The 21,683-nt window shown below is 51.2% G+C and overlaps 3 protein-coding genes across 28 annotated transcripts in view; 2 read left to right on the top strand and 1 right to left on the bottom strand.

The window, feature by feature from the left end:
- Positions 1 to 1,492, top strand: part of CIITA (class II major histocompatibility complex transactivator) — a 60,925-nt gene extending 59,433 nt beyond the window's left edge. For 12 of the 15 annotated variants that reach the window (XM_033235738.1, XM_033235734.1, XM_033235747.1 and 9 more), the window contains one exon: positions 401 to 1,383. The gene's annotated coding sequence lies outside the window, so the exon portion shown is untranslated. Of the gene's footprint in view, positions 1 to 400 lie in introns of all 15 variants that reach the window. The other 3 variants (XM_033235746.1, XM_033235744.1, XM_033235745.1) reach the window with 2 other exon arrangements.
- DEXI (Dexi homolog) lies at positions 1,355 to 20,787 on the bottom strand. 6 transcript variants are annotated; one of them, XM_033235761.1, is made up of 3 exons: positions 20,463 to 20,787; positions 3,324 to 3,464; positions 1,355 to 1,735 (listed from the first exon to the last, which is right to left on the bottom strand). In XM_033235761.1, the coding sequence occupies exons 1-2, from the start codon at positions 20,785 to 20,787 to the stop codon at positions 3,406 to 3,408; spliced, it is 384 nt and encodes a 127-aa protein (XP_033091652.1). In that variant the 3' UTR covers positions 1,355 to 1,735; positions 3,324 to 3,405. The 6 variants fall into 6 exon arrangements, with proteins under 6 accessions (XP_033091652.1, XP_033091655.1, XP_033091650.1 ...); XM_033235764.1 differs by lacking the exon at positions 20,463 to 20,787 and adding exons at positions 4,676 to 5,018; positions 17,027 to 17,171 and having other exon boundaries at positions 1,355 to 3,464; XM_033235759.1 differs by lacking the exons at positions 1,355 to 1,735; positions 3,324 to 3,464 and adding exons at positions 4,355 to 5,018; positions 9,407 to 9,492.
- Positions 20,723 to 21,683, top strand: part of CLEC16A (C-type lectin domain containing 16A) — a 237,525-nt gene continuing 236,564 nt past the window's right edge. For 6 of the 7 annotated variants that reach the window (XM_033235753.1, XM_033235752.1, XM_033235751.1 and 3 more), the window contains exon 1: positions 20,723 to 20,956. In XM_033235753.1, coding sequence (XP_033091644.1) covers positions 20,877 to 20,956 — 80 coding nt within the window. In that variant the 5' untranslated portion in view covers positions 20,723 to 20,876. The remainder of the gene's footprint in view (positions 20,957 to 21,683) is intronic. The other variant, XM_033235755.1, reaches the window with a different exon arrangement.

Here is a 21,683-nt window from a genome sequence, read left to right as displayed (position 1 = left end):
ATCCCCCCATCTCCACCCTGGGCTCGGTGGAGCTGTCATCCAGGCTTTGCCAGCTTGATCCCTGCAGTCAGGCTTAGAGACCAGGGGACAGGAAAGTTGGCCATACACATCCCCCAGCCTCAGTGCTTAGAAGAGCTTCCTTTGGGGACTCCAAGCCTTGCCAGCTGCTGTTTTGGCTTGGTGGCTGCCCTGATACTCTGGGTTTGAACTTGCTTAACAAGTTTCCTGCCCCTCACTATGAAGATTGCTGTGCCCCACCGCTGTGCTCCCCGCACTGTGCCGCACATCCGCCTCCATTCCCACTGCCCCTCCCATTCCCCATCTTGATAGCACCCTTCTCAGGTGTCAAGCTTCCCCTCCTAGAGCGTCCAACCCCCTCTCCTGTCTCCTCCTCCTACAGCATGTTCTCTGAGAACACCGATCACGCTGGACCTTGAACTGGGTAGTTGTGGACACAGCTCTTCTCCAGGCTGTATCCCATGAACCTCAGCATCCTGGCACCCGGCCCCTGCTGGTTCAGGCTTGGCCCCTGCCCGACTGCGGAATGAACCATGTCTTGCTCTGCTGACAGACACAGACCCGGCTCCAGGCTTCTTTAGCGTCCAGTTGGATGGATGCCTGGTGGCAGCTGCGGTCCACCCAGGAGCCCTGAGGCCTTCCCTGCAGGACATTGCGGACGGCCACGGCCAGGCCAGAGAGAGTGAGAGAGGCAGCCCCATTCTGCTTGCCCAGGCCCCTGCCACCCTGGGAAGAAAGTACTTCTTTTTTTAATTTTTAGACAGAGTCTCACTGTTGCCCAGGCTGGAGTGCAGTGGTACGATCTGGGCTCACTGAAACCTCCGCCTCTTGGGTTCGAGCAAGTCTCCTGCTTCAGCCTCCGAGTAGCTGGGACTACAGGCACCTACCATCACGTCCGGTTAATTTTTTTATTTTTCGTAGAGACAGGATTTTGCCATGTTGGTCAGACTGGTCTCAAACTCTTGACCTCAGGTGATCCGCCCACTTCAGCCTCCCAAAGTGGTGGGATTACAGGCGTGAACCACCACACCCAACCATGGAGAAAGTACTTCTCCACCCTGCTCTCCGACCAGACATCTTGACAGGGCACACCGGGCACTCAGAAGACACGATGGGCAACCTCCAGCCTACTAATTCCCCACATTGCAACAGGCTGGGCTTCTGTGGCAGCTGCTTTTGTCTGTGGGACTCAATGCACTGACTTTGTTGGCCAAGGCCAAAGCTAGGCTTGGCCAGATGCACCGGCCCCTAGCAGGGAAACAGCTAATGGGACACTAATGGGGTGGTGAGAGGGGTACAGACTGGAAGCACAGCTTCATTTCCTGTGTCTTTTTTTACTACATTATAAATGTCTCTTTCATGTCACAGGCAGGTCCAGGGTTTGAGTTCATACCCTGTTACCATTTTGGGGTACCCACTGCTCTGGTTATCTAATACATAACAAGCCACTCCAAAACATAGTGGCTTAAAACAACACACACATTTATTCTGCTCACACATCTGTCATTTGAGCAGGGCTCAGTGGGGACAGCTCCTTCTGTTCTACTCTGTGTCAGGTGGGGCAGCTTGAGGGCTGGGTTGGGGTCACCTGAAGACTCGTTCTCCTGTATGTCTAGCAGGCAATGCTGGCTGTTGGCTGGGGGCCTCGGTTCCACTAAGGAACGGTTGGCTGGGACCCCTCCATGTGGGCTAGTTAGGCTTCCTCATAGCATGGTGGCTAGGTTAGAGGGCATCCCAAAGAGAGAGAGAGAGAGAGAGAGAGAGGAGGGGAGAGAGAGAGACCACTTTTCATAATCTAGCCTTAGAAGTCACACAGTATTACCTCTGCCACATATATATATTTTTAAGAGGTAGGGTCTTGCTCTGTCGCCCAGTCTGGAACGCAGTAGTATGATCACGGCTCACTGCAGCCTCAACCTCCTGGGCTTAAGTGATCCTCCCACCTCAGCCTCCTGAATAGCTGGGACTACAGGTGTGAGTCACCAAGCCCAGCTAATTTTTATTTTTATTTTTGTAGAGCCAGGGTCTCACTGTGTTGCCCAGGCAGGTCTTGAACTCCTGGCCTCAAGTGATTCTCCTGCCTCAGCCTCCCAAAGTGCTGGGATTATAGATCTGAATCACCACACCCAGCCCACTTCTGCCATATTTTGTTGGCCAGTGTGACAAGGGCTGCTACTCTCCTACCCACCCTCCTTTCACCACATGTCTCATGCACATGTGTGCACATACATACACACACACACACTCACACCAGAGCCCACCTTGACTCAAGTCCTCTTTTCTGAGAGGATTTTTCTTTGTGGCTTCCTAAAATTCAGTGGAAAATTCATTGCTTGGGGATGAGAAAGGTTGAAGCACCAAAAGCTGTCCCAAGGGGAATGTTTGCCTCTGCCTCTGACACACAGCTCTGTCCTGGGAGTGAGCTGGTTTTTAGCACAGATGGAGTCCCACCTTGGCTGCAGTGAGCCCAAAAGGGACTTGACAGCTCCGCTTTCTACCCAGCGAGCTGCCAGCACAACTATTGCTTTCTACTCGGGCATAATCTGCCCAGAAGCCCCAATTCAAGACAGCTTAGCTTACTCCTGGTGGCAGTGGGAGCTGCCTGTTCAGCTCCAGCTCACCAGCCCCAGTGCTCACAGGATCAGCCTGGTTCCCAAGCTCTGCTCCTCTCCCCAGCAATTGAGAGGTGGGTGTCAAGAGAGTCTGAGGGATCCAGACCCGGCTGCGTGGATCTTAACTTCGTTTTATTCATTCTACAAATACATACTGAGTGCACAGTCATGAATAAGATGTTCCTGCCCTGGTGAGTCTTATATTTTAGCAAATTAAAAAAACTCTTTGGCAGGGCTGCCAGGTGAAGTTGGCCAGTCTGTACAGTGCACAAAGGCACCTGGTCAAGGGGGAACACGGGGGCTGCAAACCAGTCTGGGTTCTGCTTGCCAAGCTGCCAGTGCTGGTGTGGAGCCTTTGAACCCAGAGGGGCATGTTTTTGTCGTTAACACACAGTCATCATAAGTGTGGTAAATTACTGTCTCCATGTCACAGATCTAAGTAATACTTATAGTCACACTCCTATAAGGGAATGGACTCCTGACTTCTCCGGAGGACCTCTCTGCAGGCACAGGCACAGTGTGCTGGAAGTGCCCTGAACCCCATTTGTCAGGTGGTAGACCAGTGCTCAGAGGAATCAGGGCATGATGGTGGAATTCCACGTCCAGTGGATTGTAAGTCCACGCACCTTCCAAATGCTCATTTTTCCTCTCAGGCCTCTCTCTGCATGCAAATGTCTCCCTCCTCACGCTCACCTTTTTCCTTGGGCCTCTCAAATGTCTTCTTTTCAGATTTCGTAGCTTTTCTTTCTTTAGCATCGCATGAGGGCAAGTGGCGCTACCACTGTCTCCCCGGAGTTCTGCCGCCTCTACTCTCCCACACCTCAGTCTCCTCACCTGTAGAAGAGGGTTAATCATTTGTACCCTGCTTCACTCGGTGTGTATGGGAAGGTGCTTTGAAGTCAAGTGCTCTGCAAACTGGAGAGAATTACTGCTAGTATTCTGTGAAACTGCAAGCTGACCCAATTCCACTCATTCATTTAATCTTTCCAATTTTTTTTTTTTTTTTTGAGATAGAGTCTTGCTCTGTTGCCCAGGCTGGAATGGCACGATCTCAGCTCACTGCAACCTCTGCCTCCCTGGGTTCAAGCAATTCTCCTGCCTCAGCCTCCCGAGTAGTTGGGAACTATAGGTGTGCACCACTACCCCTGGCTAATTTTTTGTATTTTTAGTAGAGGTGGGGTTTCACCACGTTGGCCAGGCTGGTCTTGAACTCCTGACCTCAAGTGATCTGCCCGCATTGGCCTCCCAAAGTGCTGGAATTACAGGTATGAGCCACTGTGCCAAGGCCTTCCCCCCATATCTTTAATGAAGGTCTACCACATGCCTGGCACAGGATACCCACTGCCACCTCTACAGGATTCAGGCCTGGTTTCTAGTTTGGCCTTCAGGCTTTTCCCACCACACCCCAAATGCTGTCCCTGGCTTGTGGAGTGGGGCAGAGGGCCAGACTGGGAGCCCCAGACTCAGGCTGAAAATGTCTTTCTGCAATTTCTATTAAAACTCTTTTTAATGAATTTGCCTAATCTCTCAGAGACCCTGGGCTGGAGAACAAGCGCAGTGTCGCACTCTCACACCAGCCCAACTGGGGCAGACTCTCTGAAACCCTTTGGATCTCCAACTTGGGAGACCTTTATCTTCTGCTTTTTGTCAACCACAAGGTTCTGCCTAGAACTCCTTTCCCAAATCTCAAAGTTAAAAAAAAAAAAAAGGCAGGGCCCCAGGGGTTGGAGTTGCATACATTTTTTTAATCCAAAGAAGTCAGCCTCCTAAGTATTGCTTAAACAGGTTTATCAGAATTAAGTAGGCACAACACTCATACTTCCAGAAAAGCCTTTCCAGCCAGGGCAGTAATGCGGCACTCCCCAGCATGATGTCTGTTTTGTCAACTTGCTGAAGAACGTGTAACCTGAAACGAAGAAGCGAGAATCCCACCCTCAGCCGCCGACAGCTTCCTCGCCTTTTTCTTCTGAGTCACTCCCTGCAACAGCCACTGCATCTGAGACCAGCCTCGGGCTAAACCCAGCTGGCCTGAAGGCTCAACTCACATCAAACGGAGCTGGGAGTTGCTTTTGCGTGTGTCCGCAGTTTGAAGTGTCCTCTCTGAAGGTGAAGTGGGGGAAGCAGGTGCGCTCCGGGGTGAAGTGCAGGGAGGCAAACACTGGCTGGGTTCCTGTAAACTTCCATCGCAGCTGCAAATAATCAGAAGCCAAGGCCAGGCCATCGGTGTGACGCTGCGGGCAGATGAGGTCTTGGGACGCCTCTTGTGTTCCCCCTTCTGTGGGAGCAGGTGCCTTCCCAACCTCAGCACTCAGTCCCAATCTCTTTTCTACTCTCCTGGGTCCAAACAGGAACCTCTCTGTTGGCACGAAGCTTTTGAGGGGAGCAGGCCTAACAAGAAGGAAAAAGGGGGGTTATTAGCATGGAAGCCCCACCCTGCCACCATGTTGGCTGGGGATGGGGACCAATCCATGAGGCTCAGGAGGTTTGGGGTGGGGCAGGGAAGTCTTCCTCCATCCTTTGAATTTGGGGAACCACTGGGAGCCCCAGACTCAGGCTGAAAATGTCTTTCTGCAATTTCTATTAAAACTCTTTTTAATGAATTTGCCTAATTTCTCAGAGACCCGGGGCTGGAGAACTAGCGCAGTGTCACACGAGAGAGGAAGGTCTGTTCTGTTTATTGGGAGGGACGCTGGCGTAATCTGCTCGGGAATCACCCAGGGTCTGAGGGCTGACTTGCAGCTCTGGGCCAGCTGAGCCAGCGCTGGGTAGTGGGCAGGGCTTGGCAACACCTCCCACCTTGCCCGGAAAAATGCTTTGCAACCTACAGGAAGGCATTGGCCACAGCTAAGTCACTCAGCAGCCCCACTTGGCTCCTTCTCTCAGGACGCAGCATCATCTCCATGTCCTGACCCCCTGGCAAGTCCCCGTTTCCCACTGCCTTCTCTATGTGCCCAGCTGGGTGCCAGTGTCTCTGCAGCACCTCGTGTTCCCATGCCCAACCCCTCTGCAGCCCCCTCAAGCCCTGCTCTGATTCCAAGCCTCATCTGCCAGCTCAGACTATCCCTTCCACAAACTTACTGAACATCTCGCAGAACTTGTATGTTAAACATGTGGCATGTATTGGTGTTTGACAGGGTGCTATTGACATTTGGGGTAGGACAATTCTTGGATGTGGAGTGACTGTTCTGGGCGTTGAGTATTTAGCAGCATCCCTGGCTCCAGGCCACTAAGTGACAGTAGCATCCCTGGTCACTGTAACAACTAAAAATGCCCTCCTATCCTATTTCCAAGGTTGATCTAAGGGGGCGGAACTGTTTCCATTGAGACCCATGCATCGTATAGGATAAGAAACTGAGGTTCTTATCATTGTATAGGATACGAAACTGAGGTTCAGAGAAGCCAAGTAACCTGCCTAAAGATGCACAGCTATGAGAGGCAAAGCTGGCACTGGCTTGGTAATAACGATGGAAACAGTCTGAATGAGAGCAGTTACCATTTCCTGAGCTCTTAGCAGAGGCTGAGGACCCTGCTAAGTGCCATGAGACTTTAGCAGAGACTGTGGGTGCCTCGCCCCATTCCCTCCACTCACTCTTCCTTGCAGGTCGACCTGCCCTTCTTTGCTGAGGCCTTTCTCTGCCTCCAGAGCCTGCTTGGCCCCCAGGCTGTAAGTGCAGGCATAGCTAATGTCTCCCCATAACTGCCCTCCACCAGACTGCTCCTGAGACACCTGCTGGCCAGGAGCCCGGAGCAGAATCCTTTACTCAGATTCAGCCACACAGATGCTCATTGCAGAGATCTCCAAGGCCTGCGGTCATCCTTGAGCCCATCTCAGATTTGTGTGGACGGGGTGTTAAGAGAACATGGAATCAGCTGGATAGAGTGGTTCATGCTTGTAATCCCAGCACTTCGGGAGGCCAGGGTGGGAGGATCACTTGAGGCCAGGAGTTTGAGACCAGCCTGGGCAACACAGTGAGACTCTGTCTCCATAAAAAATTTAAAAATTAGCCAGGCATGGTGTAGTGTTAGCTACTTGGAAGGCTGAGGCAGGAGGATTGCGTGAGCCCAGCAGTTCAAGGCTGCAATGAACTATGACTGTGCCCCTGCACCCAGCCTGGGTGACAGAGACCCTTTCTCAAAAAAAAAAAAAAAAAAAAAAAAAAAATGGGAGAAGATGGAATCATTCAGTGAGGACCTCACTCCTCTCCCAATCCTGTGACCATAAACAGCATCCCCAACAGTCCTAGCCAGGCGCTAGTCTGGCTGTAGCTGCTCTCTTGCGTGCAAATCTCCAGTCTGAATGGGTTACACGTGGAATTTACTAACACTCCTGTTTTCATTGTGTTTATCTATAGGGTTACCTTCTATTTACAGCAAGTGATGCCAAGTTTCCATTTCTGGTAGTAATATAATTTCTCTTTTCAAAGTGGCTCACACCTATAATCCCAGCACTTTGGGAGGCTAAGGCGGGTGCATCACTTGAAATCAGGAGTTTGAGGCCAGCCTGGCCAACATGGCGAATTGAGGTCAGGATTTCAGGACCAGCCTGGCCAACATGGCAAAACCCCATCTCTACTAAAAAAAAAAAAGAAAAAAAAATTAGCTGGGCATGGTGGCAGGTGCCTGTAGTCCCAGCTACTCAGGAGGCTAAGGCAAGAGAATCTCTTGAGCTGGGGGAGCAGAGGTTGCAGTGAGCAGAGATCATGCCAATGCACTCCAGCCTGGGTGACAGAGTGAGACTCTGTCTCAAAAACACAAAAGTTTCTCTTTTCAAAACATTTCACTTTAAAAGGAGCCAATTTAAAGAAAACTGTTAATACTTCAGGTAACAGGCAGACAGAGGAAAAGCTGCTGAGTGTTGTATGAGGTTTGAGGGCTTTGATCCCAGCTGGTCCCACTCACTCTACAACAGAGAACAGAAGGGTCCAGAGAGGGTGGTGACCTCTGCCTGAAGTCACACAGTGATTCGAGGACAGGGATGTGACCCCAGACTTCTATATCTAGGGCTGGAGGATGTCCTGGGACACAGTTCAATTCTCATCTGTCACCCATTTTGGCTATTAGAGATCAACCCCTTTGCTCCTGGGTCTTGCAATGGCAGCCTTGGCAAACCCTAAATGAAAATCGTGACAACACTTGACATTTATGAAGCATTTACTTCATGTTCACCTTGTACTACTCTAACTCATGTCTTAACTCACTTATTCCTCAAAAACAACTCTAGGTGGTGGGGCCAAGTAGGACCATCATCCCTGCATTTCACATGGAGCTCGGAGAGGTTAAGCAAGCTGTGCAAGGCCACATAGCTCATAAATGGCAGAGCCAGGATTTGAACCCCTGTGGCCTGATCCCAAAGCCGAAACCACTCGGCACTGCAGGTTCATCCCTTTTCTCTAAGGCAGGAGTATCCAATCTTTTGGCTTCCCTGGGCCACAATGGAAGAACCGTCTTGGGCCACATATAAAATACACTAATGATAACTGATGAGCTAAAAAATAAAACAAAATAAAAAAAATCAAAAAACAAAACAAAACAAAAAAACAACTCACAAACAAACCAAAAAAAAATTCTTTTTTTTTTTTTTGAGACAGGGTCTTGCTTTGTCACCCAGGCTGGAGTGCAATGGCATGATCTTGGCTCATTGCAGTACCAGGTTCAAGCAATTTTCGTGCCTCAGCCTCCTGAGTGGCTGGGACTACAGGCGCATGCCACCATGCCTGGCTAATTTATGTATTTTTAGTAAAGATGGGGTTTCACCATGTTGGCCAGGCTAAAATCTCACAAGGTTTTAAGAAAGTTTATGAATCTGTGTTGGGCCACAGTCCAAGCCGTCCTGAGCTGTACGCAGCCTGCAGGTCGCACCACGGGTTAGACAAGTTTGCTCTAAGGCACCAAGAGCCCCAGGCTGAAAAGCACCCCAGAGCTGCAGCTTGTAGAACTCAGGGCAGCAGGTTCTCCAACCTTCTGACATCATTAGAGCACAGCACACAAGTTATCAGCCACTAGATTTTTTTCTCCCTTTCTGAAACTGTAACCCTTCATTCTAGGCCATTCCCCAAAGCTGGACAGAGGACGTGGCTGGCTGGCTGGCTGGTTTCTGTAGTCAGAATGACAGCTGGGTACTAGATCCACTTTGTGAAGCAATGTCTCAGCTCAATAACTCTGCAGAGAAGCTGCCTGGTTCAGGATGTGGCTTAAGTAAGAAGATGGCCCTGGCATTTTACGAGCACTGGTGGGCAAGGCTCTGAAAGTGGTAGAAGGGGATTCTTTCCTGGAGTTCAGCTGCCCACTGTCCTGCTCCTCAGGGCAAATGGTGTGAGATCTGGATTCAGCCTGTCTGCGCTGATTGTAGCTCTGCCCCTTCCTGGCTGTGTGACCTCAGATAAGTCACCCACTCTCTCTGCGCCAGTTTCCTCATCTGGAAAAGGCGACAATGCCCACTGCATGGGGTTGTTTGTGTCCGTGGAGTACCTGGCAATACCCAGCACACATGAGGCGTCAGTACGTGGTGGTTCCTTCCCTCCTTAGCCCCACCTGTTCCCAGGTAGAAACCAATACTGGCAGGGAACCTTCCTTCTCAAGGCCGGGGGCCTTCTGAGAGCAGTAACGCTTTTCCTCCTTCAAAGACTTTGCCTTCTAGAAACCCATTGCTCATGCCTTTCTTCAAGTACCAAAACAATCAATTAAAGTGGCTAAAGACAGATGGTACCCTTCCCTGCTCACGCAGCCACTCTGATCCTCCACCCTGGTGATAGGCTATGTGGCAGGAGGGTCTCTACCTTATCTCAGGATGAAGGCATGGCTGGGGTCTGGCTGTCTCCTAGTGGCCGGAAGAAGCTGCCCGTCTCTACACAGGTCCATGTTCCTGAGGAAAGCCAGTGTCACAGAGAAATGATGACCACTTTCTCAAACCTGGCTTCTGATGTGCATGTTGGCTGCCAAAGCTGATCAGGAGTGGGCTCTGTGAAGATGCCTGGTCCACCACATGCCTCCAGCTGGCCACATCCAAGACTCCCTGAGGCCTCTGGAAGGACAGCATTTGCCCAGTGCCTCCCTCCAGGTCCTGCCACATCCAAGAACCACCTGGACTATTATTTACTTAGTATTTTAAATCAATGCACTTTTTAAACTCCAATTTTAAAAAAAGATCATTTATGTCACTATATAACACCCAAAGGAGTAGAATTTATCATACACAGAAGGCAAGGCTAAAAATACAACGAAAATGGAACCATGAATTCTAGCTTGATACCCTTGGCCTGTACAACTGAGCCTGGTGCCAGTTAAAAGGGCAAAGCAGTAGGTGCTCAGGGGGTGTTGGGCCCCTGAAAGCCGATCTGATCCGCTGCTGCGTATTCACTGCCGCCCTGGGACGCCTCCAGCAGAGCACCTCACTGGGGGAAGCATCAGGACAGTGTGGCCAGGAGCCCAATGCTGCCACCTCATAGATGGGTATCTGAGGTGAGTCATCGAACCTCTGCAAGCCTCAGTTTCCTCCCTTGTCTAATGGAACCCTCCTTGGTGGCTTCACAGGGTGACGCTTGGGGCAAGTGATGGAGATGTGGGAGAGGCAGTTATTTTTAACCACCCAGCCAAGCCCCTTGCCAGGAGGGACTCCCAGAAACGAAGCCTTACCCTGGAGGGAGTTCCCCGCCACTCCAAGCTTGAGGCCTGGGATAGCAGCTGTGAGGGTACCAGCATCATCTGGGGACTCCCTGAGTACCAATTATCACTGCACTTGGGCTACTTCAAAGGCTGCCCACACAGACACACCCTCCTTGGTAACCAATCCTCAGGAGGAAGGGCACCCAAGGAAAGGGGGAAGGCTTCCTGGGCTAGAGCCCCTTCAGGGTCTGACACACCATTGACACTGACCACGTCACTCATCAAGCAATTTTAAGCAAGCACCGACTATACATCATTCACTATCCCAATCTAATTTGCACAAGCCCTTAGGCAGGTGCTACTATTATCCCTGTTTTACAGAGAAGGAAACCGAGGCTTAGGAGATGAAGTCTGAGGTGTTGGTGGAGCTGGGATTTAAACCAAGATGTGTCCAACTGCAAAGCATGTAAGCAACAATTTTAGAGGGTACAGGGAGGTGACCCTAAGTCACAAGGAATCACATATAGTGAGCAAGCCATTTGCTTTTCAGCTTTTGGTCAATCCTTTTGATTATTTAGAGGAGAAAGTTCAGTTTGGTGCTGGTGTATTTTATGTTTATCACCTGACAGTTGTTAATCTCTTTTTAACAAAAAGACAGCAGGCCAAGGCCCTGTGTCTTTAGCTGGCTTTGGTATTTGGCCAAAAGTTAATGACTCTGGCAGTTAGGGCTTTTATCCATGCCAAGTGATGATGGTTTTCTCTTTAGTGACATAGACATTCTTTTTAAAATAAATTCACCTAAAAAAGTAGTTTTACAAATGAAGCACTAAAACTAGTGCATTTCATCTTAAACTGCAAATTATAAAGGGAATAATAGCAACTTGACAGTGGACAGACCTGGCAGACACCACCTTCACCAACTGATCCAAGTTAACGTTGCCAGAAAGGGGACAGATGGCACGTGCCTCTCGGTAAGATGCACTGAAGACGCATACTCACTTCTGCAATATTCCTGCCAAGAATGCCTCATCTGAATCTAATCTCGAATATAACCATCAGACAAACCCAAATTGAGAGACAGTTTACAAAACACCAGCCTTGTACCCTTCCAATATGTCAATGTCACAAGAGATAAAGACAGACTGAGGAGCTGATCCAGACTGAAGAAGGCTCGAGATTAATGCATACATTGATCTGGGATTGCATCCTGGACCTCAACTCTCTCTTTTTTATTGTTCAGGGACACTATTGGGACAATTTTTTGTTTTTTTTTTTTTTTGAAATAGGGTCTCGCTCAGTTGCCCGGGCTGGAGTGCAATGGTGCAATAACTCGCTACAGCCTTGAACTCCTGGACTCAAGCGATACTCCTGCCTGAGCTTTCCGAGGTACTCGGACTATGGGCGTGTACCACCACACCTGGCTATTTTTTCTTTTTTTCTACTTTTTGTAGAGATGGGATCCCGCTATGTTGCCCAGGCTGGTCTTAAACTCAAGTGATCCTTCCACCTCAGCCTCCATAAAATTTGAATAAAGTTGTAGATGAGATTGGTCATAGGATTGTATATTGTATCAATACTAGATTTGCTGATTTTGACAACCCTGCTGTGGTTATGCAAATTTGTCCTTGTTCTAAGGAAATAAACACTGAATTATTTAGGAGTAAAGGTGCATAATGAACCCATTTTCAAATGCTTCTGAAAATTACACATATACACGTGTGTGCATATACACAGGCATGCATATACAAACAGGGAATGGCATGCGCGTGTACATGAGCAAAGTGCTAATTGGTGCAATTGGTGAATTTGGGTGGGCATTCCTTGTGCTCTTGCAACTTTTCTGCATGTGTGAAACTATTTTTTAATTTTTTTATTCAGGAAAAAGGAGCAAGAGTGTGTATGACACAGGCTTGGCAGAAACTATGAGCTGATATTCCAAAGTCGGGGATGGGGAGCCCTCACTGGGGGTACCCCTCAAACCCTCGGTGCTGTGGCCAGGGAACTGGGCTGGCAGTCTTCCTTGGCTTTGTTCCCTCGGCCGCCACTTCCCCATCCTGTGCCTCCGTTGATTTGTGAGATGGGGAAAAAGATGTCTGCCACTTTTATTGTGATCTTAGGTTTCCCCAAAGCAGACTATGCTTTCAGAAGTTCTGGGAGGAAAGCTAGCAGATACACCAGAAATATGAATATCCAAATTGAGAGGAGCCCTCACTTTCTTAGTTCAGCAAAACAGACACACGGGCTGTAAGTGGGGCAGACCCTGCCTGTTTCTTGGCTGAAATCTCCAGTTTGTATAATGCAGGGCTAAGAGAGTGGGGCCCTTGACATCTCACTGTTTTGAGACACATACTGGGGTTTTCTCCTGTCTGAAGATGCAGCTGGCACCAATGTACCCTGTGGCCAAGGATCTTCCGGGTGAGCCTCATGTCAGGAGCAGAATTGGAGAGGAGGCCAGCCTGGGGGCACACTTGTCTCCCTGTGTCACCATTGTCTGTCTCTTGCTTAGATGACAGCCATAGCTTCCTGGCCTGGTTTCCTGCATCCGCCCTGACCCCTGCCTGTGGGATCTCCCATAACTCAAATCTGACTGTGTCCCTGAGGAAGGTTTGGGTTTCTGAGCTGGGCAGCTATATGTCCAGCACAGGGGTTCTGCTGATAGCATATGCCACAAATTAGCAAGGAGGGACCAGGTTAGGAAGGAGCAGCTGTGGTTCCTAGTCGGGAGGTAACTGAAGCCTAGTAAATCCTGGAATAAGATAGACCAATGAATCTGATAACCCTCAGCTCCAAATCTGAGCTGTACCAGGACAAGCCTACTTTGGTGGCAATGTTCTCCAGTCTCTGCATTTTTCAGCTCGCTGTGTGCCAAGAGAGGGCTGGCAGGTACCAGGGGCTTTCACTTTCATTAGGAACTGGGACGAATAATCCAACTGAGCTGCCTCTGCACCAGAACTGCTGGGACGTGAGGACTTTCCCTGGCTCCCAGACCAGCCACTGTGGCCCTTTCTCCTGGGAAGGAGGGAGCCCCTGATTCCCCATTCCCTGCTCCTGGGCAACAATTAACACTCTAGGAAAACCACACAGCCGGCTCTCCAGAGTTCTGGTGCTCTGGGGACCACAGGACAGAAAGAAAGGTCTCCTGAGGGTCCTGGGGCTGCGAAGGCAGAGTGGGAAGTCCTCCCCAGCTAGGCTAGACTTGGACCTCCCTGGCACTCAGGCAGCCTATTCTCTTTTGCTCATGGAATATAAATGTTCGTGCACGAGTATAGGTGCAGGTTTCTACATCCACAAGGGCATGGGTATAACACGCTTTCCATTATATCTGACTATGAATATGAGTGGTTAATATTAAAACATCTCTTACTATATACAAGGAGGTCTAAGTGCTTTATGTATATCTCACTTAGTCCTCACAACAAGGGAGATTTTCATTATTTCCATTTTCTAGAAGGGGAAGCCAAAGTACAGGGAGGTTAAGCAGCATGCCCAAGGTCACAGCTACCCTGGGATGTGAACCCATGGCCCTGGCTCTTACCCATGACCCTAATACTGCCTCCTCAAGTAGGTGCTCAGCAAGTGTTTGAAGAACTGAATTATGTGGGTCCACACATAAGAGAAAAAAAAAAAGAGGGAGCAAAAGTGGGTGCACCTGTTCATCTTGATACTCATCCTGGGCCCCACTGCGTGACATGCCCCTCACTGTTTCCTGGATTGGCATGTGGGAAACACATGTGACCACATGAGAACGGCTGAGAAAAAACAGGACTGACTACCAGCATTCCCCTGTTTATGGAAAGGGGCCTGGAGATGAGGCTCGGTCAGATCATCTTGAGGTCTTTCCTGGCAGCTTCCCTGCTGCTAGCCACCCCTCTCATACCCCGGGGTTCTGAGCTTCCTCAGCACTTGGAGGCAAGGCCTCCTTGGCTTGGATTTGAGGGTGGGGAGGGGGGAAGGCTGTGCATGGCTCCCACCACTTCTCCAGGCCTCCCCACTTCCCAGGGTCAGGCCCTGACACCCCGAGAGCTTTGAAAGGGTGTCCCTGAGAGATACTTCCTGGTGTTTCTGCTTAAACAGCGTTTGCTGCAAAATATGTCGAAGCATTTGGGATTCAGTTTTTAGTTCAGAATATGCCAATGTTTTCATTTGGAAGGGGAAGTGTTTCTGTTGATGTGATAAAGAGATAAAATAAGACGTTCTTCACCAAGTTACACTGCTTCAAAGTCAAGTGCTTGGCTTGGAGACAGGGACTTATCTTGGGATCGCAGGGTCTTAGCACATGGCCTGGCAGAAGAGCAGGCAGGGTCAACGTCTGTTGAATGAGTGAGTGCGTATGCAAAGGGCCTAGACCCAGGAGTGCGACAGAATCAATGCTCAGTACAGATTTTGAATGGATTTCATAGGTTCTACTTCTGAGAGTTGTTCTCAGTCTGTTCATGTTTCTCTGTCTTCACTAAACTCCCCTCATCCAAGCCTCTGTCATGCCTGGCCTGGACAACTAACAGCTTCTGAGGTGGTATCCCTGCTTCCCCTCTTACCCCTCAGCTCATTCTGTCCACAACTGCCAGAGTCAACTTTACAAAATGGGAATGTGATTGTGTCATCTCCTGCCTAGAACCTTCCAATGGCTTTCCATTGCTCTTGGCTATGGCCTTCCAGGTCCTCCACGTATGGCTCCCGCCCACCTCACTGACCTCTCCTGGGGCTGTTCTCCAGCCACATGGGCCTCCTTTTGGTTGCTGGAAAAACCAACTCTCTCTCACCTGAAGGTCTTGGCACTACTGGACTACTGGCACCCTCAGCCTGGACTGCTTTTCTCTAGATCCTTCTATCGAATTAAGGCTCAGCTCAAAAGCATCATCTCTTTAGAGAGCCTTTCTATGACCCCTCAGCTAAAGCAGCCCACCATCTCTATTCTACTGTTTCACTTCTGTTTTACTCCATGTCTACACCTACAGAGACCATCTACTAGATGCCAGGCACAGTTTTAAGTGCTGAGGACACGGCAGTGAACACGACAGGGAAGCTCACATCCTTCTTGTCTGCCTTCATAGCTCCGAAAAAATCTGATTCTCTTGTTTGGGTTCCTACTAGTCTTCCTCACCAAGTGCCAAAGGGCCAAGGCTGGGTCTGTCTTCCTCACTGTGTTCACTCACCAGGCACTGTACTGAACAAAAAAGCATTTGTTCCATAAAAGAACGGATGGCAGGCAGGCAGGCAGGCAGGCTGGGGAGGTGTGCAGAGCAGCTGGCACACGCCCCTCCTGGCACTTGGCTCTTGTTAAGATCTTACTGAGCTCAACAGAAGTTTTCTTCAAAGAAATCTCACTGTGGACCCCTTAGGAGAGCCCTCTGCACCCAGCTATGCTGCCAGTAGGTCCTACCCCACCCTGTACCACCATCTGCAACAGACTCAATGTTTGTGTCTCCTCAAACTTCATATGTTGCAACCCTGATCCCAAATGATGGTACTGGGGGGTGAGGCCTTAGGGAGGTGATTAGGTCATGAAGGCAGAGCCTTCATGGATGGGATTAGTGCCCTTATAAGAACAGTAAGAAATAAATGCTTAAGTCCCCCAGCCTCTGGTATTCTGTTATAGAAGACTGAACTAAGACACCTCTGGTTGTCTTGGCAAAGCCAGGTAATGCAGGAGAGGGGTGGACTCAGTCTGCTTGGGGTGAATGCATTGGTGTCCATTTTCCTAAAGGAGCCCTTGCTCACCATATCTCAGCATCCCCTCTTCATTGCCACTTAGGCCCTGTGCCAAGTGACACTCCAGTACTGTCCAGCCTCAGGGGCTGAGCCAAGGCGTTCCTGCCTGCCCTGTAACCCTCACCAGTCCCGGAGGCTGCCTGACAGCGTATCTGGTCATGTGTTCTCTCTCACTGAGTCCAGCTGCCTCTCTTCCTGGCCACTATGACCAAGTCTTACTGCTCCCTGGACCTTCATTTCCCTACCTCTCACATATACAGTGGGTTGGATGCTGGATGCAAAGCTCCCTCGTCACAGCCCCAAAGACAGGACTTGACCGTCTCAGTGCAATGACCCTGCGGTCCCTTCTCCCGAGGACCTAAGACCCCCTGAGTGCGTGCAAACACTGCAGACAAAGCGAGCCCTCGCACCAGCTCCGTGCCTGCCTGTTCTGCGAAGGGAGCCTACAAAACTGGCAGCCCCTGCAGTTCTGAGCTGCAGAATTGATGAGCTGGGGCACCCTGAAATCTGACTCCAAAATAGCAGCAAACCCAAGGCCAAAAGGAAGTACAGGCTTCTTTGCTTGAGATTTCTCCTCTCACAGCCTTGGCCTGGAGCCCCTGCACTTAATCCCCACCCAGCCACCCAAGGGCCACAGTACAAATACGATTCGTGCCTGGCTCCCTGTGTCTTCTGACACCCCTAAATCTTTATCCTTCTAGGATGACCGAGAATCCCCCAAAAGCCAAGGTCATCATCAAGCCAGGATGAGGATTGGGGGAGGAGCTGACAGCTCTTCCTCAAATAGATTTGGGAGCGAAGGCTTTTTCCATAAGCTTTGGGGGGTAAGTCACAGGGTAACCCCAAATGTAACTTAGTCTCGGGGTCCCCTTCCTTTTCACCAACTATCCCCTTTGCTGGGGGAAGCTTTCCAGCCCAAACGAAGGACCTAAGAGGGGTCTGGCCATTCCTGGCATCCAGTTATATCTGGAGGAGGTGAACGGAGGAGAAGCCTGAGGGAGGGGTGTGTATCCGGCCCGAGGATGTCTCCTTCTCCCTTGCCAGCGCCCCAAACCGCCCTCATCCTGTTCAGAGACGGCACTTACAGGCCTCGGAGGCAGGGCAGGATCTCCTCCTGGGGAACCATCTCCGTCCAGATGGTGCCCCCAACCAGCTGCGGCGGCATGATCTGGGCGGCTGGTCCAGGGCGTGGGTTGCGGCTCCAGGGAAGAGGGGAACGGCAGTCGAGACCCTACTCCAAGTACCCATCAAAGACGTCGAGCTCCGAGTCAGCATCGTAAAGGCCCGAGCCGGGGTCGGAGAGTACGCCGAGGTCCACGAGCGCCTGGTCCATGTCCTCGGGCAGGAAGACAAGGCCCACGTTAAGGACGATGTACTCCATGAGGAAGGCGTAGTACAGGATCAGCACATTGACGAAGAACAGGCCCACGTAGAACATAGAGGGCAGCAGTGGCGGCGGCACGTAGGGGACCAGGGGGCCCAATGCGTCCAGGTGGGCCGCGACCCGGGCGCCCAGCATGCAGCGGGTGGTAAGGGCGGCGGCGGCCCGGCGATCCCGACGAACTCAGCCGCTGCGGCGCCCGGGCGGCCGGCGAGGGCACAGCGCAGCCATCCAGGGGTGCCCTGGGGCCCGACAGAGGCGGCGCCGGGCTCCAGATGTCCCCTGGCAAACGCGCCCTGACCCCCGAAATACGCCAGGCGGGTCACCGCACCCCCAGATGTGCCCCCAAGGCCCTCTAGACCGCCCAGACGGCGAGACGGGGGCCCCCCTGAAGTGGACCGCGGCTGCCCGGCTCCCTCGAGACGCCTCCCTGGCACTTGCAGGGCCTCGCAGAGCCGGCGGGGATCCCACCGCGGCTCAGTGTCTAGGGCCGGTCCCAGCAGCTGTTTCTCCCGCCCGGCCCCGCAGGTCCTCGCGCCCCCCCGCAGGCCCAGCGCCCATGGCTGCGGCCACCGCGTCTCCCTCCGGGTCGCGCTCGGAGCTCCGCCTCCCGAGCGGCCTCTAGCTGGTTCCCCGGCCGGCCCCTGCATACGCTCATTGGCCGGCTCGACGCCCGCGCTGACTGGCCCGGGCCGCCAGGGGGCGGGTACCGCTTCGCTCCGCCCCTCGGAGCGCTCGCATCTGAGTTGCTTTCCTGGTTCGGGTCTGCGCTCAGATCTCAAATCAGATTCGCTCTGCACATCAAACAGCGGGAGGGAAAAGAGACTGAACACAATTCAAACCTAGACATAATGCTAAGGCCTCAAAAGCCGAAGGAAATCCGGGCTTCCGCTGCACCTTGCTGCATGCGTCTTTGGGACTCCGTTTCTCCTTTGAAAGGAGGCGGGGTCGGGGAGGGGCGACGGACAGTTGCCCTGAAAATCTTGGACATTCCCAAAGCACCAGTTTTCATGGCGATCAACCAGTGTCCCCTTCGCTTCTCCAAACTCTGGTTGCTGGAAAGCCTTGCCCACTAGGAAACCTGCATCCTAGAGTTAAGGAATACCTGAATAGATTCCGAGGTAGTTCAGATCTCCAACCATAAGGTTGCTTTTTGTTTCTTTTTACTTTGTAAATCATGTTTAAAAGCAATAATACACATGGCTAAACATTCAAACAACCTTGAAGTACACAAAAAAGTGAGTCTCTCCCACCCACTGGTTCCCCCTGCTCTTGGGTAACCATTGCATGTCTTTCAGGAAAACATGATCTCACCCGAAGAGCCTTCCAAGGCAGTTCAAGAAACCTTTAAATCTCAGGCCACACTGAGCTTTGTATTTTACATGCACTGCTTAATCGGAGGCACACAAGGCAGTGTAGTGTGCACGTGCGTACTTTTTACAGATGAAAAATACGAGCCCAGGGAGCCTACATTTCTGAGCCTGGGTGTCTTTCTTTGGAGGCATCCTGTTTTTTTTGCTCCATGACTTTGTCTTGCCCCACTTTATATGAATTACAGGGCAAACCATTAACTCTCTACTCTTATCCATTTCTCCAACTGCTGAAGGTGAAACAAATCTTTACTCATTCATGCACTCTACCAATGTTTTTTAAACACCTACTATGTGCCAAGCCTTGTGGTAGGCACTGGGGAGAACATTGGCCTCTGGCTCAGTTCTTTCTTGAGCAGAGTTAATGGCACACAGCAGACCTTTAAAAAGGATGATATATAGAAGTGACTGAATGAATGGATGGTAAACTTGAGAAGTCTTGCCCACATCGAACTTACTTCTTTTTTTTTTTTTGAGGCGGAGTCTTGCTCTGTCGCCCAGACTGGAGTGCAGTGGCCCAATCTCGGCTCACTGCAAGCTCCGCCTCCCGGGTTCACGCCATTCTCCTGCCTCAGCCTCCCAAGTAGCTGGGACTAGAGGCGCCCGCCACCTTGCCCGGCTAGTTTTTTGTATTTTTAGTAGAGACGGGGTTTCACCATGTTAGCCAGGATGGTCTCGATTTCCTGACCTCGTGATCCGCCCGTCTCGGCCTCCCAAAGTGCTGGGATTACAGGCTTGAGCCACCGCGCCCGGCCGAACTTACTACTTGTAATCCAGGGGAGAAATTAGATATATTCTGGCTCATGCAGAAAGTTGGGTGTTTCCTTTTTCACTTTAACGTGGTACTTTGGGAAATAGCATGGATTCTGGGTGAAGACCAGAGGAATCCTCTGGAAGTACAAAATTTTCAGTTTGGTGCATTATTGCTTGCAGGCTTTTCCAACACACACACTTAATTGAAGTGGAAAAAGAAAAAGGTTGTCAGGACAAATAAGGTTGTTACCTATTTCGTGTCATTTTGGTTTATAAAGGGAATGAAAAATAAGGGTGCGGACATGGATATGAACCCTGGTTTTGCCACTTATTAACTGCATGATCTTGGGTAAGTCAACCTCTCTGTGACTCACTTTCCGTGATGATAAAATAGGTTTGATAATATTACCCAAGTCATAGGATGGTTGTGAACATTAAATACCTTAACATGTAAAGCCCTCAGGACAGTGGCTTTGCATAGTATACACCATGCAATACTGTCAGGCCTCTGAGCCCAAGCCAAGCCATAGCATCCTCGGTGACTTGCACGTCTACGCCCAGATGGCCTGAAGTAACTGAAGAGTCACAAAAGAAGTGCAAACGCCCTGCCTCGCCTTAACCGACGACATTCCACCACAAAAGAAGTGAAAATGGCCGGTCCTTGCCTTAAGCGATGATAGTATCTTGTGAAATTCCTTTTCCTGGCTCATCCTGGCTCAAAAAACTCCCCGACTAAGCACCTTGTGTCCCCCACTCCTGCCCGCCAGAGAACAACCCCCCTTTGACTGTAATTTTCCTTTACCTACACAAATCCTATAAAACGGCCCCACCCTTATCTCCCTTCGCTGACTCTCTTTTCGGACTCAGCCCGCCTGCACCCAGGTGATTAAAAAAGCTTTATTGCTCACACACGGCCTGTTTGGTGGTCTCTTCACACGGACGCGCATGACAAATACTATTCTTAATCTTATTATAACCCTAATAATTGTTACTATGTGGTGACTTTCCTTGACCCACCTTTGCCGATTCCCTCTCCCGGACTGCGCCCAAAGCTTCCAATTCCCGCCCACCGGGACGATTCTCCGGGTCGCTCCTCCTCCTGCCCGGCCTTTTCTGGATGGCAGTAGGCCCGCGGTTGAGCGATGCACGCAGGGCCTTGTAGTCCCTTCGCGGAGTCCTGTCGCCGAAGGCCTCGCGGATGAACTGTATTTCCCAGCACCCCACGCGGCAGCGGCCGTAAAGCGCGGCGGTCGAACGGCCGGTTCCGGCTGAATGTCAGTGCTGGGCTGTGGGCCGGGGAGGAAGGCGGCTGGTGGTTCCTCCACCACCTCCGCCGCGGCATCCTCTGCTTGTGCTGCCGCCCCGGGCGCTGGGCCGCTCGGCTAGTCGGGCATGAGACCGTGAGACGAGAGACGGGTCTGGGCCGCCGACATGTTTGGCCGCTCGCGGAGCTGGGTGGGCGGGGGCCATGGCAAGTCTTCCCGCAACATCCACTCCTTGGACCACCTCAAGTGAGTGTGGGGGGCGTAGCGGGAGGCCGCGGGGTTGGACAGGGGGACGGGGGCTCCGAGTTCCGGGTCCGGGCTCTAGAAGGCGTGAGAGCGGCGGCGGCGAAGAGCGCCCGGGGAAGCCCGTGTGGTGGTTAAGAGCGAGGGCTCAGGAGTCAGGGCGCCTGGGTTCGAACCCTGACCCCTTCGCTCTTGGCTGTGTGACCTTGGACGAATCGCTTAGTTTCTGAGTCTCAGTATCCCCACCTGTAAAGCGAGAGGATGCGATTTCAGTTTATGGACACAGACTTTGTTCTTGACGGTGTCCACCAAGTTTCCTGGCGGGGTGTTTCTTAAGCTGAACAGCTTAGGGGTCAATGGTCTGGGTCCTGGAGTCGGGCAGATCTGGGTCCTAATCTATCTATGTGAATTTAGGCCTCAGGTTCCCCACTTGTAAAATGGGTAGAGTGACAGCACCTGCTTCCTGCCGTTGTGTTGAGGGTTGGTTGGATAAGAGAATGAACGTTAAGCTCAGAACGAGTACAATTGCTCAATAAACGCCATTAATTATTATTTAAAAAAACAGATTATTTTCCGAGGGGAGTCTAAGCTGGGGGCATGCACGCTGAGACCCAGCATTTTGGGGCGAGTGGGGAGGATGATGAAAAATAGAGACCTCTGAGAAGGAAATGACTCTACAGCTCTGGGGGAGAACAAATGGCAAATAGGGTCTTGGGACCAGGAGTGCACA

The sequence above is a fragment of the Trachypithecus francoisi genome, unplaced genomic scaffold, assembly GCF_009764315.1.
Source record: "Trachypithecus francoisi isolate TF-2019V2 unplaced genomic scaffold, Tfra_2.0 Lachesis_group15, whole genome shotgun sequence".
In the NCBI taxonomy this organism is placed as follows: Eukaryota; Metazoa; Chordata; class Mammalia; order Primates; family Cercopithecidae; genus Trachypithecus; species Trachypithecus francoisi.
The sequence above is the reverse complement of the archived record's forward strand: the minus strand, read 5'-3'. Positions and strand labels throughout refer to the sequence as shown.

Bases quoted from the DNA above. Each gene is read 5' to 3' on its own strand.
- DEXI (XM_033235764.1), bottom strand. From the start codon at position 17,106: ATGCCGCCGCAGCTGGTTGGGGGCACCATCTGGACGGAGATGGTTCCC. The intron at 5,019-17,026 runs GTAAGTGCCGTC...CCTTCTTGTTAG, and splicing joins CTGCCCTGCCTCCGAGGCCT to GCCTGCTCCCCTCAAAAGCT. The intron at 3,465-4,675 runs GTGAGTTGAGCC...CCTCTTCTACAG, and splicing joins AACTCCCAGCTCCGTTTGAT to GTGAGGAGACTGAGGTGTGG.